The sequence below is a fragment of the Phodopus roborovskii genome, unplaced genomic scaffold, assembly GCF_943737965.1.
Source record: "Phodopus roborovskii unplaced genomic scaffold, PHOROB, whole genome shotgun sequence".
In the NCBI taxonomy this organism is placed as follows: Eukaryota; Metazoa; Chordata; class Mammalia; order Rodentia; family Cricetidae; genus Phodopus; species Phodopus roborovskii.
In genome coordinates, this window is record NW_026126480.1 from 42,194,152 (window position 1) to 42,213,505 (window position 19,354).

At 41.5% G+C, this 19,354-nt stretch overlaps 1 protein-coding gene across 1 annotated transcript in view; it reads right to left on the minus strand.

Moving 5' to 3' along the window:
- Adam12 (ADAM metallopeptidase domain 12) overlaps positions 1 to 19,354 on the minus strand; it is a 293,978-nt gene that overhangs the window by 227,362 nt on the left and 47,262 nt on the right. The window contains exon 2 of the mRNA XM_051193213.1: positions 17,687 to 17,784. Coding sequence (XP_051049170.1) covers positions 17,687 to 17,784 — 98 coding nt within the window. The remainder of the gene's footprint in view (positions 1 to 17,686; positions 17,785 to 19,354) is intronic.

The following is a 19,354-nucleotide window of genomic DNA, read 5'->3' on the forward strand; positions in this document are numbered from 1 at the left end:
TTATTTACATCTGCAAGCAGATGTGTTATGTACTTTTGAAGACCACCTTTGAGTTGGGGAGGAACATACCAAACTGTAAAGATATTCAACACATGTCAGGGTGAATGTACTTAAATTAATGGCATGAGACACACTTGATCTAAAAGAGATTCCTCTTCATGTCTCATGGAAAGGGACAGTGGGGTATGTCAGTGGGAGAGAATGAAAATCGTGTATCCAAGTTAAAAGTGAAAACACTAGGGGGTAGAATGAGGAACACGACTGGCAGAATGATGGTTATTGTAGTTGGCTGGTAGATTTCTTAGAGAGGGGTATGTTTATATGAGGTTACAACTTGTAGGGTGTGACTAGTTGGCGAGAGCCTTGAGGACAGTCATCAAGGTTGTACTTAATTCTGAGCCAAGGAAAGACATAAGTCCCCTGAGAAATATACAGAAGACGAACACCATATTGTCCACTCTCCTCCCACCAAAATGCAGACTTCATGGCTTGCAAGCTCTCCCTTGTGTTCTCCCTAACTTGACACAGCTAACACTCTTGCCTCCTAGAATCAGTTTGTTCCCTGTGATGGGGGCTAATTACTTAATCCTTTTCAAATGAAATAAACATGTATGGGTAGCATGTATCATGACCATGAAACAGCTTGAGCCAGTTGAGAGAAATTCTCAGTTCCAAATCGTGTACAAAAACATCCTGAGCTTATCTAAAGTTTCAACATTCTCTGGAGAAGCAACAATCTGTAGTGTGTTCTCCACAGGGATCCCTGGAGCTGTCCAACTCCCATGCTTAAGTCAAATAATCATTTGGCTTAATTCTCTTATTGTTCCTTAGACTCTACACTCACCCCCACTATGCTTTGTCCATTCAGAGAGAATGAGTATGCTTTGGTGCCAGACTCTGCAAATGGACTGCTTAGCCTTTAGACCTTCCTTCTCTCACTAGCTCATCCCTGCGGCAATCACAGATGCAGTCTTGGTCTCTTCTTTTTGTGAGTGAGCTCAAGGAGTTTGGACCAAAAGTGGAAAAATCAGCATTTTTTAAAAAGAAAGTAATTGGTCTTTTATGATATTTTGAATATGATAAACGGGTTTCAGCAAAACAAATGATCATGAGAAGAAAGAACGTGGAGAGATGGAAAGAATTCACCCCTTGCTGGGGGTGAGCATGCTTAGATAATGAGTAGGAGGGTGTCTGAGGTACAGAAGGGTGGAAGAGAAGGAGAGGACTAAGAGCCTGGAGTGATCTCCATAAACATCAGACAAGATGATTTATACTCGGTTGTTCTCAAAAATGACACTTCATCACCCTGGATTATAGCTCACTGCTGGAAAACAACATTTAGAAAGAAAAGGGCTGGGCTCCTAGACTGTCACAGACCACATCCTCACACAGTGAAGCCAAACCATGTGCACTTGACTTGTGCTCTTAACACAGTAAATTCTGTCTCATCTAATTTCTACTACTTGGGCACAGACATAATGACTCAGGAAAAGAGGTGGCTTCCAGAGGGGAACAAATGAGCATGGGTGAGGATCAGCCTGGATGTGAAGGAGAGAAGACTGTAATCTAAGAATGGGACAAAGCGGGAGTCTGGATGCCTACGAGCACTCCAATACTTGGGAAATAGGACACAGAAGGATAGAAAAATCCTTCTGGTACCTGATGCGTTAATCACTTTAGCAAATGAGAGATTAATGCTTATGTTGTTCTTTTTCAGACAGTCTTATGTTCCCCAGGCTGGCCTTGAACTTATCATGTTGCTAAGGATGGCCTTGAACTTTTGGCCCTCCTGACTCCACTTTCTGAGTGCTGGGATTACAAGCACACATCATGACGTCTGGTTTATATGGTACTAGGGATTGAACCTAGGACTTCAGGATATTAGGTAAATATTCTTCCCACTTGAATTACATCCCCTGCCCATGAAGTTAGTGTTTCTCCGCACACATTGTGAGCCCCATCTGTTTCAGTAAGCAGAAATTCCTTTACATGAGTAGGCTGGGACATCCCATTTGTCATTAGAGGTCACCATCCTTTCAGTGTTATAGTTGATTCTGCTGAGCTATGTGTGTCACTAACATAGCAACGGCTGTGTCCTTGCTGCTGTCATCTCACAGGAAAAGTACAGACAGACCTGCATGGCTCTCCAGGGTCTAGCCACCATTTTCCTCCAGCTAAGTTGGTCTTGCATGAGCAGTGGGAATAGCCAAATAGTTGCTGAGATCCAATGAGAAAGAAGACAGGACAGAGAGATCTAACAGTACGCAAGAGGCCATTTCTCAAGAAAGGCTGTTTTGGGCCATCAGAAGGCCTTACATTAGAAGGCGCAACCTTGATTTGCAAGACCAGGGGGTGAGGAAGGAAAGATGTGTTTGAATACTGGCATCACTGTAAATCAGCTTTAAGAACAATCATATTGGCTTGATTTCTTGATTCATAACATTTTGCATTTCCTGACTGTCAGACCATTGCCATGGTGACTACAACACTGACCATGTGTGAATGGGCAAGGATTCCAGGCTAAAAATTCTCTCAAATTCTCCCACCATAGTGATTAGAACTGATAGTAATCTGTAAGTGTAAGGGTTATCTTGGAAGTTCAGACGCCTTCCTCAGCCATACTTTCTTTAATGATGCCAGGACATTCATTCACCCATTTTTCACAATGTATTAGACATGTTTATTTTGCTTAGGAAAAATACTAATGAGTGAACTCCAGTTGCACATAGCAAATATGTGTTGAACTTTCTAAGAAATTTCCAAATTATTTTCCAAGGTGGTGTTCACACTTGGAACATATAAGAATAATAGCTACATTTACCCTCATTAACATGGTATACCAAATCTGTATTATCACATTAAGCTATTAACTTAACAGAAATCTCCACGGAGAGCCTGTCTACTTTATCTCTCCTTTTAGTTCCACCAATTTAATTACTTCAAATTTCATTTGAGATTAAAGATAAATGTTGCCAAACTCCCCACCAAAAGGACAATGGACTAACCCTCTGAAACTGTAAGCAAGCCCCAATTAAATGGTTTCATTTATAAGAATTGCTGTGGTCATGGTTGACTTTTCATAGCAATAGGACATTGACTAAGACAGAAATGGTCAGATCTTAATCAAAGTTAGCATCTACTATACAGGTGTATATATTTGCATGTGTGTGTGTGTGTGTGTGTGTGTGTGTGTGTGTGTGTGTGTGTATCCATCCTTTCACTGTTTTCTATAGAAGTTTCTTTAGCTATTGACATATTTCACATGTATTATATTAAATATGTATGTGTATATGTGTGTACATATATACACACATATATATATGTATGTGTATATAGTACATGTCTTACAAATTTGGAGTCTTAATTTCATCCTCAAATTTCTTGTTTTAAAGTTGTTCATGAAATTTCACTGAAATTATTGGCAGATTTAGGGCTCAGTCTACATTTTGCTTACTTTCTTGTCTATTAGGACTTTCTTCTATTTTTCTTTCTTTTTCTTTTTTTTAAGACAGGATCTCACTATATAGGCAGTTTGGCCAAAAAAATCAAAGATATGCTTGCTTCTTCCTTGAGTGCTGGGATTAAAGCCAAGATTTTTTCTTTTTTTTAAAAAAAAGTAAAGGTATTATTTATCATAATTTTGCAATGGCTTCATGAAAGATATAGTTAGATTATCCACTTGGTGCTTATATGAGAGCTTAGAATAAACATGGGAGACATTACAGTGCATCTTCTGCTAGCATCTTTACTGCCTTCAACAAGCAACACAATTACAACAGTTTAACCGCCTTTTTCCTTCTTTCCCAGGGCTCATATATCTCATTTCCATATGTTGCAAACCTCTAAACATCTTGTTATTGTTGTTTTAAAGCAATTCCCTAAGCATCTTATTATTACTGTTTTAAGGCATCAATGGGGTTGCGTTTGCCAGCATCCTGGCTTCCTCATGCTCTTTCTGTTGTTCTGTTCATCCATCTGGAATCGCTTTTGTTCAACCTGAAAACATTCTTTTCATAGCTGAATCTATTGGACAGGAAACATAATATCCTCATTTGATCACAGATAGCTTTATTTCACCTCTTTATTTTAAAAGATTTGTTGCTTTATCTTATGTTACTTGTGTATGCTCTTGTCGGGGAGAGAAGTAGACAGGTATTGAAGCAACAGTCGAGAGCACAGGGCATCAATGCCAAAAGGCATAACCACCTTTATACTTTATACTGTCTTTCACTGTAAATCACCTCTTAGGATGGTACTGTCATTGCCAGTGGGAATATACAAGTATCTTCCTTGGAAATAAAAGAAGGGAAGCTATAATACAGAGTAGCACATACTAGGAAAACTATTAGTATCATCTCACGTCTGATGAGACTGGGACAAAATATGAAAATATGCACCCTGAGGGGGATGATAGAAATGTTCTGAGCATTCATTTTGTAAGGTGATGTCACAGATCATAACAATTGAGGAATCAAGGGTTTATCCTTAGGGATAACAGTCTTCATTAATGAATGGTCAAAGTAAACCCCAGGAAGCTTCCTGAGCTTGGATCTTAGTGATCCCTAAGTACCAACCCTGCCTGGACATTCACTCTCTCAAAGGGTCCTGAGCCCTCATCACAAATACCACATCTGTACTAAAAAAATACTGTTTCTCTGAAACTCAAATTTCTCAGTATATCTTGTATTTTTCAAGGACACTCAAGTTCTACCTATAGTTTCTGAATATGTTCAGAAGTGTAAAACTGAGGCTGAGATGGAAAAGAACATACTTGAGAAGAGCAATACAATTGTTCCTTGTATATTCTAAGAACAGTAAATGTGTGTGTGTGTGCGCGCGCACGCGCGCGTGCGTGCGTGCATGTGCACATGCACCTGCATGCACGCAGGCAGGTGCACATGCTTGTGTGCATGTGGAGGAATCCGATATCAATCAGTGCTAGCTACCTTTGTTTGTTTGTTTTGTTTTATTTCTGAGACAGGGTTTCTCACTAGCCGGGAACACAATGATTCAGGCAGGTTAGATGTAAAATAGATGGAGGTATGAGGAAACCATATAGAAAGGATGCAGAGAACACAGATGTCACACCAGCAACACCTGTATCAAGATGCTGATCCAACAATTGTCTCTCATGATCCACTATCATGAGTATCATCACACCAGCTTTTAGAGGGCTTTGGGGAAGACTAGGGTATGGAGGACACATGCCTCCCTCCTCTTTGGGATGGAAAGTTCACTTGAGAAAGCAAACATTTAACCAGGATACAAACAGGATTTATAAAAAGGTGAGGCAGAGTCTGGGAGATCAAAGAAAGAGCAATCAGGGCCCTGGACTGGGAACTTGGTACCATCTGCTTCAGTGTGACAGTGGGGAGAAGAAGCTTCAGGCCAAGATCTGAAGGGTCTCTTCCATCATGTGATAGATGGAGTGATAATAAGCAGGCTCATAGGCAAGATTAGAAACTGACTCATTCTGGGGACAGGGTTACAGGGCTCTTCTGGACCAAAGGCAAAGTACAAGGTGAGGATCGGTATGGAAGAGGAGACCACCAATTTGTACTGACTAGGTACCTGTGGAAGGGTCTTAGGACCATGGCAAAAAAAAAAAAAAAAGCAGAGAGAATGAAGAACAGAATATAAAGAATATGGGGAGAAGAGTCAGTGTGGCTCCTGGAAAAGACACCTGTTGCCCAGGAGAGGGCAATTAGTAGGTACTGGGGTTTGTGTGTGCAGTACATAGTTTGAGCTGGATCCAAAGAGGGTGGGGGTTCTAAGCAGAGGGGGTAGAGTATAGTGTAAGCCTAGAGCTACAGCACAAAGCCAGCCATTAGTTGAAATATCACCTCAAGAGGCCCTGCATTAAAGAACTCTGTTTCTCACTGGGAACAAATTTGGGGACCACAATCCTTTCATAAATGAGACATGATTGAAGCAACCGAGAGAGACATAATGGATGTTTTCAAGGACAAAAAAATTATCTAAGAGCCTAGTCTACTTCCAATGATGCTCTTTTCAAACCTCCTCAAAAATATAATACCTTCAGCAGCCTTCAATTGCCTTCTAAATGGAACTCCAACTCCACATCATAGAAGCCAAGACCATGCTTCATTTGAAAAATGCCTCACTCACTTGGAACTCAAGTATTGAGCATATCTTATCTGTAGTAGAAATAATAATCACTTATAAAAATAAACAGAGGGCTGGAAAGATAGCTCAGTGGGTAGAGTGCTGCCTTGGAAGCATTAGGAACTGTTTGATCACCAGAACCCATGTGAAAAAAAAAAATAAAGTCAAATATGATGGCACACATTTGCAACCACAATGCTTGAGAGACAGGAACAGACAATTTTGGGGGCTCACTGGCCAGTCAGCCTACCCCTGCTGTCAAGCCAGTGAGAGACCCTGTCTCTACAATAACAACAAAAAAAATGTTGTTTGTGACTGAGAAATGACACCTGAGCATATGCTCTGGCCTCCATATGAACACACACACACACACACACACACACACACACACACACACACTTTCACACTCGCATATTCACACATAGATATACTCCCATACTCATGAATACACACATAGACAACACAAAAATAAAAATGATAAACAGAGGGCTACAGCTTGTCACTCAGAGCACAGTTCACACAGAGCCTGCTATCACCCTCAGTGGCTGAGGAGGAGAAAGATGGGCTCTCTGGCTGCCTCTGGCTGCACAGTAACTGGGATGTATAATTGGATGTCTTTCTTGTTGGAGCCAGAAACAGGGAGCAGGGAAATGCTGAGGCCCTGCTCCTGTCTTAGCTGCTTCAAATAAAACAGCTAAATTAATTTCTTATCATAGCTCTAGGAATTTCTTATAAGGAGTTGCCTCTGAAGTTAATGAGCATAATAGGCCGATTCTAAGTGAGCTGACATTTGGGGAATTAGAAAATATGGGCCTTTGAAATGGGTAAGGTTTCATTGAAAAAAAAAATAACATATATGTGTCATCTTAAGGCATGTGGACTTAACTAAAGGCATGCATTTTTACCACTTCTGGACATTTATTTTATAGGAAGACATCTTTAAAGTTTCTCCAACTCATTTCCTGTCCTGCCAGCTTTGTCTGCCAGCCCTTTCCTCATCACGCCTGCTTGGGCCAAAGGCTTGCTTCTGGTTCCCGTCTATCACCAGCATTCAATGTTTCATCTGTGTCTGGAGGATTCCTTTCTGTCCTCCCCAACAGTCAGCTGCTCTTCATCCCATCTGGGCAACTGACCAATGTGCCCTGAAAATCAAAATATGCTACGCATTTGGTTCTGGAAACTCCAGGGTATCCAGAGTGTGTTCCCAATCTGGGTGTTTCCCATAGAAGCTTCCAGACTGAACCAGACTAGGCTTAGCACCTGCCAACAAAACGGCAGGCTGAAAATGCAACCTCTAGGACTTCAAAACACTGGAGGTGGACTTCAAAACACTGCCCTTCTCTTCTCCTTTAAGACTATGAGTAAGGTTAGGGGTCTAGAGAACCGAGATTCCTTATTTATCAGGCAGTAAGATGTGAAGACAACAGAATGGACAGGCACTATCGGTGTCCCTGTGCGTGATGACATACATATTGGCAGGCAGGGCCTGGTGGACTGCAGTTCCCAGAGAGCTGACACACTCATACATAGTCTACTTACAGTTCTGACAGTATCAAAGAACACTAAAACCAGCCGTTGACCTGGCAAGCAAACACACCCTATCAGCTGAATCTTCCCCAGTAGTCTTGTTTTGAACTACAAAGGAAGGGACTGGATTTTAAAGGAGTTGTGACAGAATTATATTCCTGGGGTGGCCTTTAGTTCTTCCATATTGTTTACTCTGTGGGAGGAGCTGGCAATCTCAAAGATCTTGTCTGAGCAAGTAGCACAGAAGTTCTGAAATGCCAGTTAAATGAACATACTGAAAAAACTCAGAAAACAAACAAACAAACAAACTGGATCATCTTCAATTGGCACATTTTCCCTTAAAACGTTTTTAGAACAAAACTCCTCTGTCTGGAACCTGGTTGCTGGGCATGGGTGATGCCCCCATAAGCTGAAATAGTTTTGTACCATTTGACACTGGAACTCAAGTGCCTCCCAGCCTTTGCTGTACCCTGAATTGTATGGCATTCAATTCACAAGGCTGTCATGGACATGCTTGAAGAGGTGTTAATAACATCTATTGGGTAGGAATTATAAAGCAACTCTAGCAGGTGTCATCTTCCAAACACGTTCGTCTGATGGCAAAGGCATTTTAAGAGATACGCAGTTGCTTCATAATTATCATTTGTGTAGTTACAGAAAATCAGAATGTGAAGTCTGCATAGACTCTGCCCTGCAGCTGCTTCCATGATTAAGGTCATCTAGGTAGGCTATGGGCAGCTGAGGTTTGGGGAAAACTAAAGAAAGGGTCTCCTATGTGCTTTTATGGAAACCATCATCCATGCAAGGTTTTCTAGTGTGGCCGCTTTAACAGTACCCATGCTCCTACCAGTATCGCCCACACCCCCACACCATGCTGTGTAAGTCAATCCAGTAAATGCACTGACTCCCCTGGAGCTTTGACAGAATCAAATGGTTTTGTCATTGGTTTGGTTTATCATTGGGACTTTGGGGCTGGGGGGGGGGGAGTAGGTGTTGAATATTTCTCCAGGGAGATGACTAGAATTTGGGGTTGTCATTGGGACCATATGTCTGGGAGTAGAAGCAGAGTAGTTCTCCCAGGGAGAAAACCTGTTAGGTAAGGTCAAGGAATTGAGCTAAGAGTTGTTCCCATGGAGACAAGTAATCCTCACACCATGATCCACAGCCCTGGCCTCCTTAGCTCTGGTTCTCCCTGGCTCTGTTTTGAGTTCATGACCAAGTCTTTAAATTATGTGCTGGGGAAATTAGTAGGTCAAGCAAAAGGAAGACCCCGCGTAGCTCTGCTGAGGGGAAATGATGAGAAATTGATTATGCCAGCTCAACAAAGTCTTCCTGCATGCCTCTTTGAGAAAAAGGTCAAATTAATTTCAAGTAATTAGCAGGAAGGCAGTGCTGAGGCCCAGGTCAGCATAGGAATGCCAAGTGCCAAAACCAGGTCAAATGCCCAGAACCGGAAGTTAACTTTGACAAACAGCTCATTTAGGAGAACTTAATGTGTTTGGGTCTCAAGAATTGATGGCTAGTAGCTGAATGAAACAGAAGCAGACACCCACAGCTAAACACCGAGCCTAACTCCTGCAATCCAGTTGCGAAAAGGGAGGAGTGATAACAAAAGGGGTCAAGACCAAGCTACAGAAATACACAGAGACAGATGACATGAACAAGGGGGGAGCTCATGGACCTCCAGACTGATAGCTAGGAAACCAGCATTGTACCGACTCAGACCCTCTGAAAGTGGGTCTCAGCTAGAAGGCCTGCACAGTCTGAGGGACCTCTGACGGTGGAACCAGGATGTATCCCTGGTGCACAAAAGGACTTTGGGACCCCATTCCCCATGGAGGGATACTCCCTTAGCCTAGCAAGAGGAAGGGCCTAGACCCTGCTCCAAATGACCTGACAGATTTTGATGATCCCTCCTGGAAGACATCACCCTCCCTGTGGAGTTGGGGGGGAGGAATGGGAAGAGAGGGGGCTCGGGGGACATGGGAGGGAAGGAGGGAGAGGGATTGATATGTAAAATAAGAAAAAAAATTGATGGCTAGAAACAGACCTCTACAGGTACAGTAAAATAAAACCAAATGCCCCCATATTGTGTCTACAATGGTAGGCCTCAGCCATGAACTAGCATTTGGGATTTGCTATTTTAAAATCTACAAAGACCATAGACACACACACACACACACACACACACACACACACACACACAGAGAGAGAGAGAGAGAGAGAGAGAGAGAGAGACAGAGACAGAGAGAGACAGAGACTATATGTCATTAGGACACAGGAAACAATTAAAAGAAATTTCAATGGTCAAAGAAGGATAAATTGAATAACAAAATAAGCTAGAGCACAATATATAATCTATAGTGTAAGCTAAATATCTATGAAATCCATATTGTCATAAACAAATTTTCAAATACAGAGAAAATAGAGAAAATAAAATAAATCTAACTTACACAAGAATTTAAGGTTACTTAAGTACCTACTTGTCCCACCAGGCCAGGCAGCATCCCTTCCCCTCATTAGAAGCAAATGTAGTGATTTCATAGTACCGGGTAACAGGGAAAAGAAAGGACTTGACAATGGGTAAAGTTGAACAGACAATGGTCAACACCACTACCATTATGTCATTATGAAATGTGGATCTGATAAGATGTAGGGTGAATGAGACCTTCCCTCTATGTTCTTCTCTGCAAAGCTCAGTACTAACCAGAGAAAAGCATCAGACAATCCCAGTTGAGGTACAGTCTGGAATAATAAGTCCTCTGACCTATCTTAAAGAATGTTATAGTCATCCCAAACAAGCAAAACTTCAGAAATGACCAGAGGCAAGGGAAGACTTGGGGGAAATGAGGTTAATAGAAGGACTCCAGAATAGGCTTCTGGAAAGATATAAGAATGTTAGGGGGAACTTAGGAAATCTAAACAAGGATGGATTCGGTCAACAAAGACATAGTGATGTGGTTTAACAGCTATTTTAAGTGCAGTAATATTAGATGTTAGCAACAGGGCACTGGGCATGAGACATACACAAAGTATGTAATTTATCTGCATCTCTGGTAAATCTAAAACTATTCTGACATGAACACTTACATATACAAATCTATCAAAATGAATCTTTGCCTGTACTATGCCATAATCAACTTTTCTTCTTAATGCCCCAACTCTCCAATGAGCAGGTTTCTGTAGATACATACCATTTTTGGAAACATGCATTTCTTTTTACATGTGGAGTCCATGGTGCATGCTCAGTGGGCCTGAAGACTGTCTCCAGAAGGGCAAAACTCAAGTTAGTGATGGAAGCTCTTAGGTATATGTGGCCCTAAAAAACAAAATCTCAATATAACCCAGAAAATTCTGTGTGTGTGTGTGTGTGTGTGTGTTCATTTTATCTTGTTAGGAGGGATACATTATATTTTTCTCTTCATACGGACTATCATGACAACCCAGTAGAGAGCATGGAGCTATACCATCAAGAACTCATGATAGATGTTCATAGGGACGTAAAAAAAGTAGGGCATTGGCAGCACATAAAATCAATGCAAAAGAAAATCTTTGCACTTGAGCCATGTGGTTTGACCAAATAAGGTCCCCCACAAGCTCGGTTATTTGAATCCTTGGTCTCCCGATGATGGCACTGTTTGATGATGTTCTAGAACCTTTAGGAGGTGCATTCTTGCAGGAGGAAGAACATCCTTATGACATGTTTTGAGGATTTACAGCCTTACTGAAGTTTGAGTTCTCTCTGTTTTCTCTGTGTGGTTGAAAATGTGATCTCTCAGCATCCTGCTCCTACTGTTATGCCCCCTCCATAATGAATTCTCTCACTGGAATCAAAGCCAAAATAAGCTCTTTATTCCATCAGTCACTTTTGGTCGTGGTGTATTTATCATAGTGACAAAAATAATTAACACATGAGCCTTCTACCCTGACAGGAGATGTAGTCACTCAGTGGTCCTATGTTTTGGTACTGGGAACCAAATGCCAGGGCCTCAGACATTTTAGGCCAGCTCTTGCCCCAATCTAGTCATTACTTTTAACCAGATTTGACAGACTGTCCTGTGGTAGATTTGAAAATGTGTCTCTTTTTAAAGGGGAGAATAAGAACACTTTCCAAAGAGTGAACTTGAAAATTTGGCTGCACAAAACACCTATATTGTTGCCTTCACAACTGCTGACCAAGTAACTGTGAAGAACCACCCTCACTGGTTGTATGTTGTGACTTTGGACAACAAAGGTGACAGACCTCCCACCTTTGTGTGATGTGAAATTACTAAAGTGACACTAACATGCCTCAAATCACTTTTGGGGAAATAAGCTCTTCAGCAGAAAGTAGAATTTTAGGCCCCCAATCCTTTGCACAATTTGCATGTTCTTTTAAGCTACCTCAATTTCTCTCCCAATGAAAGCTTCCAGGCTGAGAAAGGATGTGGACACATACACTCTTAATTGTTACAAACCTAGCAACATAAATGTGAAAGGCTGAGAAGGGATGTAGACACACATCTCATTAATTGTTAAAAACATATCAACATAAATGTGAATGACTGAGAAAGGTTGTGGATATGCATACTCTAATTGTTACAATTCTATCATGTCAACATAAATGTGAATGGCAGGGGAAGCTGAGCATGGGCTTTACAGGAACTCTTTGTGCTGCCTCTGCAATTTTTCAGTAATTCTTGGACCATTCTAAAATAAACTAACTTTGGAAACCACACTTCACTAAGTACATATCCCAACTTATCATAGTCTGTGATAAGTTCTGCTTCCCCAGAGCAGAAGAGGCCTTACTTGTCCTTCTATCTCAGATCCCATGGTAAAAGGAAAGAACCAACTTTCCAAAGTTGTCCTCTGACCTTCACACTCATGCTCACCCCCAACTGATAATAATGATAGTAACAATAAATTTAAAGCATGAAAATGACCAAGAAAGAATGGGCTTTTGAGATCCAAAAGAAGGCTTTTACAAGAGAGTAAATCAGGGTTGAGATAAGCATGGAGAAGGGAGGCATGCGATGATTGTAGAGGCCCTTGGGAAGGGAGTTCTGATGAAGTGTTAGAAATATACCTACAAGTGGAGGAGAGGATGAGAGAGGAGGCCAGAGAATATGAGCCACCCTTCTGAGAAGACTGGTGATGGAGGGACAGTTGGTAGCGGCCACTTGACACAAGATCTGGACTCAGCTTTCTGGGCTTAAAAAGTGTAAGTGCATCTGTTTGAACAGAATCAGCCTCGACCATTGTAATGAGTTGCTGCTTGATATTTGAAACCTACCATCTGCTGAGGGAAGCTCTGGGCTCCCCTTCTAATCCTTTGGCCTCCTCTTATTTTTCATTTCATGTACAATTTCCATAATGTCCTTGTGATGTGAGAAGGCTGGACATTGAACATTTCCTGGAGCATTTAAAGGCTGAGTTCCACTGAGACCATCTCATGCTCAATCAATGTGACATGTCTTCCACGGTTCCCGGCTTGATGTTTCCAAGACATGAAATTGGAGATGGGTCCCCAAAGACACTTTAAACTCCCAGCATCACCTTACATTTGCACAGTAATGGCCCAGCCCCAGAGTATTTTGAAAGTCACTGTTCTATCTCATTCTTACAATGCCCCCAAGAGGAGGGAGAGTGAGGAGATAATGTCATGTCACAGGCAATGTCAACCAGCCTGCCAGCAGAGGGCTGGAAGCGCCCTAACTCCAGTGAGACCACATTCTTTTCTCCCACTTTCGCTCTGTCAAAACATCAGCAGCAGTGATAGCTCCTGAAAAAAGGGAAAGAGAGGGACAAGGAGGGAGTCCCCAACTGCACCTCTGTCTAAGTCACTGGTCTCACTGGCCAGCACTGCTGCAGTACATATAAACTCAATGCTCCCTCTAAACTTCTAACCCTGTATTCTCATTAAAAATCCTCCAAAGGCACTTAAAATGTATTCATTACCTAAAGATTTATTTGTTTGTTTGTTTATTTATTTATTTATTAGACACTGTTCTGACTCCATGTATGCCTGCATGCCCTAAGAGGGCACAGGATCTCATTTTAGATGGCTGTGAGCCACCATGTGGTTGTTGGGAATTGAACTCAGGACCTCTGGAAGAACAGCCAGTGCTCGCTCCTAATTTCTGAGCCATCTCTCCAGCCCCTAAAATGTATTCTTTTATATTTTTATACATGTTTGGTTCTTTGGTTGAAGATCCCTCATTATCTTATCTCGTAGTGGCCCTCAACCTTCCTAATGCTGTGACACTTTAATACAGTTCCTCATGTTGTGGTGGCCTCCAACCATAAAATTAATTAGCTGCTACTTCAAAACTAAAATTTTGCTACTGTTATAACTTATAATGTAAATATCTTATTTGTGACCTCTAAGAGGAAGTAGTTTGACCCTCAGAGGAGTCATGCCCTGCAGGTTGAGAACTACTGTTCTTTCTCTTTCTCTCTTGTACCTAATCTCTTCTTCCTTCCAGTTCTTCCTACTTCCATGCCCCTTTTTGTGTGTGATCCACTACATTTAATTAGTCCCTGCATGAGCATGAATGGGGACACCACTTGCTTAAGTCAGGGCAATGTATCAGTGGCTACACCAAGGCAAAATGGAAAGACCGCTGATAATAGATTTCCAGGTAATTCTAATACACATGCAAACTGAGGTCCAGTGAACACGGAAAATTGATGATATGGGGAAACCCTATCAAACAGGGATCATACCTCTCTGAGGATGCCCATGGCGGCAGCTCCTCCTCCTCCAATGTAGCCAGAGCTCAGCACAGAGAGTATCCTTAACATTGCCCAGAGCTCAGACGCAGGGAGTGTTGTTAACATTGCTAGCTTACTGTTAGGCACAGCTGACAATCTGACAATACTCCCCAGTCTGACCAGTTGTCACTACTTTCGCTCTCTTTCTTGACAGTGCTCCCACTGCTAGTGACCCAAGTATGAGGTGCTGTCCACCCCTCATGCACAGTGTGCTTGTTAAATTCAACTTATTCCTTTTCCTTGAATATCAATTGTTTACACCCTAGCTCTGTGGAACTCAATGGAAAAGGTAGAAAATTTCTGTATCCTAGAAAATTCTTTCCTGGCATTTCTCCCACAATGTTCCTCCCCTGTGGATTCCTAGAAAAGAGTGCAGCTTCCTTCTGAGTGACAATCTGAAATTTATTTTATTTACTTGTTCCTCACTGGAATGTAAGGTGCAGGGGGCAAAGGCTTGCTTGACTCCTTTATTGACCATATGTCCGGTGCCCAGGGCATTAAGATGTACTTTTAAAAAACCATCCAAGTCAAAGAAAGCAGGGGGGAGGAAAATGGAAATCTTTTTCTGAAATACCATGGGCTCATCTAGGCTTTACAAACACTTTACTGGGACAAACTTTGTGTGCAGAGTCACTCTGTTGATGTAGTTTCAAAGTCAGAACTTGACTGTTACTGATAAAGAGGGTAAATATGCAATTGCAGACACTAACCAGATCAAATAGATACGTCCATTGTATGAAGAATTCCATGAGTACTACATTAATGAACCATCTACATGTACTTCATTCATGAAGGGTTTTGTCAGTTACCCACATATGGACATGGGTGCAGTTGGCAGTCACCAGAACACCTTTGTCCCTCTTCTCTTAAATATTGCCAGTACTAGGGAGTCACTTGAATGTAATTTATTTTAGCCCATCTCCCTTATGGTTCCCCTTCTGGGGTAGAATCCCATGTGAGTAGGAACTGTATCAAACAGCAATGGTGTGTCATAGTTTTCTGGTGGTACAGACCATCACTTAGTCAATAGTGACAGACCAGTTTCTCTTCATATATGCCTCACAGCACCTGCCAAGTGGCCAATGAACATGATAGATGAACACAGGGCCAGAAGCTGGAGCAAAATAGAACTGCTTGACACTAGTGGTGAGCCACCAACTTGGCAGCCTATTGTACAAGTTCTCTCGTGAAGTGATGGCACTTAACACACAGGATACCTAGTCAGACCCTCACTTCTGTTGAACCACATCAGGACATGAATAGCTTTTTAGAACAAGCATGTCCCAAATATTATATAAAATATGTTTATAATAAAAAAATAAAACAATCCTCACTATTGATCTAGATTCTGGCAAATCTACCCCCAGAAAAACTCCCTATCATGTTTTCCACCTAGAAACCTACTGTATGTGCATGAACATGTGTGTGTTTGTGCCTGTTTGTGTATGCATGTGTGTGTGTGCCTCTCTGTGTGTGTGCATGCATGCTTATGTATGTGCCTCTGTGTATGTGTGCATGTGCCTCTGTGTGTGTGTGTATGTGCATATATGTTCAACTGTGTGTGTCCACCTATGTGTGTGCCTCTCTGTGTGTGTGCACATGTGTAGAGGTAAAAAGGCAACTTGAAAGGATTGCTTTTCTCTTTCCACCATTTGGGTCCTGCAATTTGAGGCCAGGTCACCAAGCTTGGCAGCAAGCACATTTACCCACTGAGCAATCTTGCCAACCCAGAGCCTATAACTACTTTAGTATACATATTATTTTTTGGTAAGTAGTATATTTCACTTTTTCTGTATCCATCATGTCCTAATATAACTGACAAATAGCATGATGGGAGTTTCTCACTATCTTGAGTTTTTTTTTTTTCTCCTAGGAGACAGCATTAGTAACTCCATGCTTTCTTGTCCCCCAGTTACACAATTTGGGATCTCCTCTATAAAATGTATCTTTCCCTAAGTCAGGCTGGGCATTTGGTTCCTTTAGCCAAACCACTAACCTTTCCTAAAACAGTTTCAAATGTAGGCTCTCCAGGAGATAAATGGAGGATATAAATCATCCCATCTGTCCCCACACAGAGGGGCCTGATGACCATTCTGGAAAGCTACATGAGATTTCTACAGTCTTGACTGGTATTTTTTTTTTTAAATCTGTTTTCTATCATGAAAAAAATGATCTAAAAATGCTTGTACAGAACCAGGACAAAGCCATCAGCATGCTTTCTCCAAAAGACTCAGGTTTCCATGGATTTCATCATCTTCTGTCACTACATATTCTGAGATTTTAAAGAGTCATGTCTGCTTGGCAGACAAAATACTCCAAAGTATTAATTGGCAAAATTCCAATTATCTATGGTACATCGCAAAAGGTGAAAATCAAACATCAAAAATAAACAAGATTTAGAGTGTACAAATGGTAAATTTTTTAAGTCATATGAAAGCATTTCTATTAATAATCAGCTGGGGGGAAATGAAGTGTTTATTAAATCAACATGAATACAAAAATAGTTGCCATTCAAGTAAACTTGATGCAGAAATTATGTGTCTGGTAATGTGATCTTTGGTGTTTGATTGGAAAAATAAATTACTTTTGGGGTTTGGAATTGAACCCAAGGCTTCATGAATGGAGATAAATGCTCCACCACTAAGCCATATCCTCAGCACCCTTCAGGCAACTTTAAAAAGATTTATTACTATTGTATGAATGTACTTGTGTATGCACATGAATGTTTTCTTGCATGTATGTATGTACACCATTTGCCTGACTGGTGTCCATGAAGGCTGGCAGGAAATGCCAGATCCACACAGATGGCTGTGAGCTGCCTAACATGAGTTCTAGAAACCGAACCCAGGTACTCTGCAACAGCACCAGAGGGTCTTAACTAATGAGCCATCTCTCTACCACATCTGCAAATTAGTCTCTGTAGATGCTAACATTGCTGAGTCTCTCATTAGAAATGTTCCACCAGAGTAGAACTCAATTTATCTCCTGCAAGAATAGCACTCACTCTCATTTCAAAGTTTGAACCAAAACGGGTAAAGACAAAACCTGAGCAGTTACCAGCTCAATCAACACAATTCTGAAACTTCTGCTATCTCAAAGCTGAGGGTGAAAATGAACAAACAAAAGAACTAAGGGAGGAAGGGAGGGAGGGAGGAAGGGAGGGAGGGCGGGCAGGAGGCAGGGAGGGAGGGGGAGAGGGAGAGAAGGAGAGAGGGAAGGAAGGAGGGAAAAAGGAAGGAATGAATCAAGAAAGAAGGAAGGAACACAAGCAGCTGACCTTTTCTGGGAAGTTCTGTCCTGGAATCCCAGGGTCCTTGCTCAGAAGGGAGGCTGTGGCCACTTCATATGCTCCTCTCTGGTCCCACAAATTCATCCCTGAATCAAAAGAAAAGCAGCTGGGTTTTCATTCTAGTGGAAAAATTTGGCATCAGAAGCTTATTACAAAAATGACACAGTGAAAATACTTGGAAGTTGAGTGAGTCCAGGGAAATGCTAGAATCCATTAAATCATAGTAAGCATTAAAAAGAAATGAATTCTGTCAGTCTCAACATTAAAATACTGTACATTAAAGATGACAATTTTTTTTCTTTCTAGTGCTGTAATCCATGTTGGATTATTAGTTTAGGCAAAGTATATAATTCAGTCCTTCAATTAGCAGCTGAAGTGTACACACAGTGACTTTTAAAAATGATAAATTAGTGCTATACTTAAGATCAACTTGGTATTAAAAGTCCCAAGGCCTTAGCTGTATTAAGACTAAATCCATTTACTTAAGTTTCAGTGAATCTGTTAGACACAATGCCAAGTCTCCTCTGGGCACTTAGGAAGTCTAATTTTATATGCCTTGGTAAATGATTCTATAGATAAAATTAATTTGCCAGTTCAGACTGACTAGACTGGTTTATTATTACTTTTTTTTTAAAAAAAAATAAAGTCATTCAAAAAGCTATCCTACACACTTGCTTCTTGGGGTCTTTCCTGTGGAGCCTGACAGGCCACAGGTTCAATTCAGCCCCATTTCCATAAGCAAACCCGATGGAAAGAATAACATTTTTCTCTTCTGGAGGGTGTATCGTTTTCATAACCAGCATGGTGATTTCTCTGGACTTGTTTGCCTATGAGGTCACACCCTTGCTATTTGGTGGGCCCACAGCATGGGCCTGGAGGTGAGGGATGGGACCAGATTCCCCCACGTGTTATTCCCATTTCTTCAGCCAGAATCCATGATTTTCAGACCTGAGTCATAATAGCACAGTTTCAAGTTACTAAAGACTTCATATTTATGGGGCACAAACGGTATTGAAATTTTAATCCTAGACATTTTACAATTCCCTTAATACTTCTAAATCCACACCATTTTATCATTCTTGATGTGGAAGTCTGCAGTTATAGTCAGGTTACAAAAGGATTACTACTGGAACGTTAACTGTCTCGTGTAGCCTTTCCAGAACATTCTCAAAGCTGGTCTCAAGCATTCTAAACTGCTGGTTATTGAGCAGCAAGGGGTGAAAAGTCATGAACATGGCCAGAGGCAGAGGAATGAACTGGGTCCTTCAGCCATGTTGGGAAAGGGAAATAAGAATCAAGTAAGAGGGGCGCAGGAGGGCAAAGGCACTTGTGATAATAATCATCACTTTTAGCCAAAGAGAGTATGATTGTCTATGAGAGAAGCTTCTGGGCATGTCTGAGAGTTTATGATTGGATTAACTGACTTGGGACTACCCTAAAGTCGGCGGCACCTTCCTATGGCTGGAGTTTCAGATTCAGTGAAAAGGAGGAAGTGAGCTGAGCAACATTTAACTTCTGATTCCTCACTGTGGATGCAATGTGACCAGCTGCCTCGGACTCCTGCCACGGTGCCTCACTTGCCATGATAGCCTGTTCCCTTGACCTTGAACTCAAATAAGCATTCCTGCCTTAAGTTGCATTTGCTTAAGTATTTGG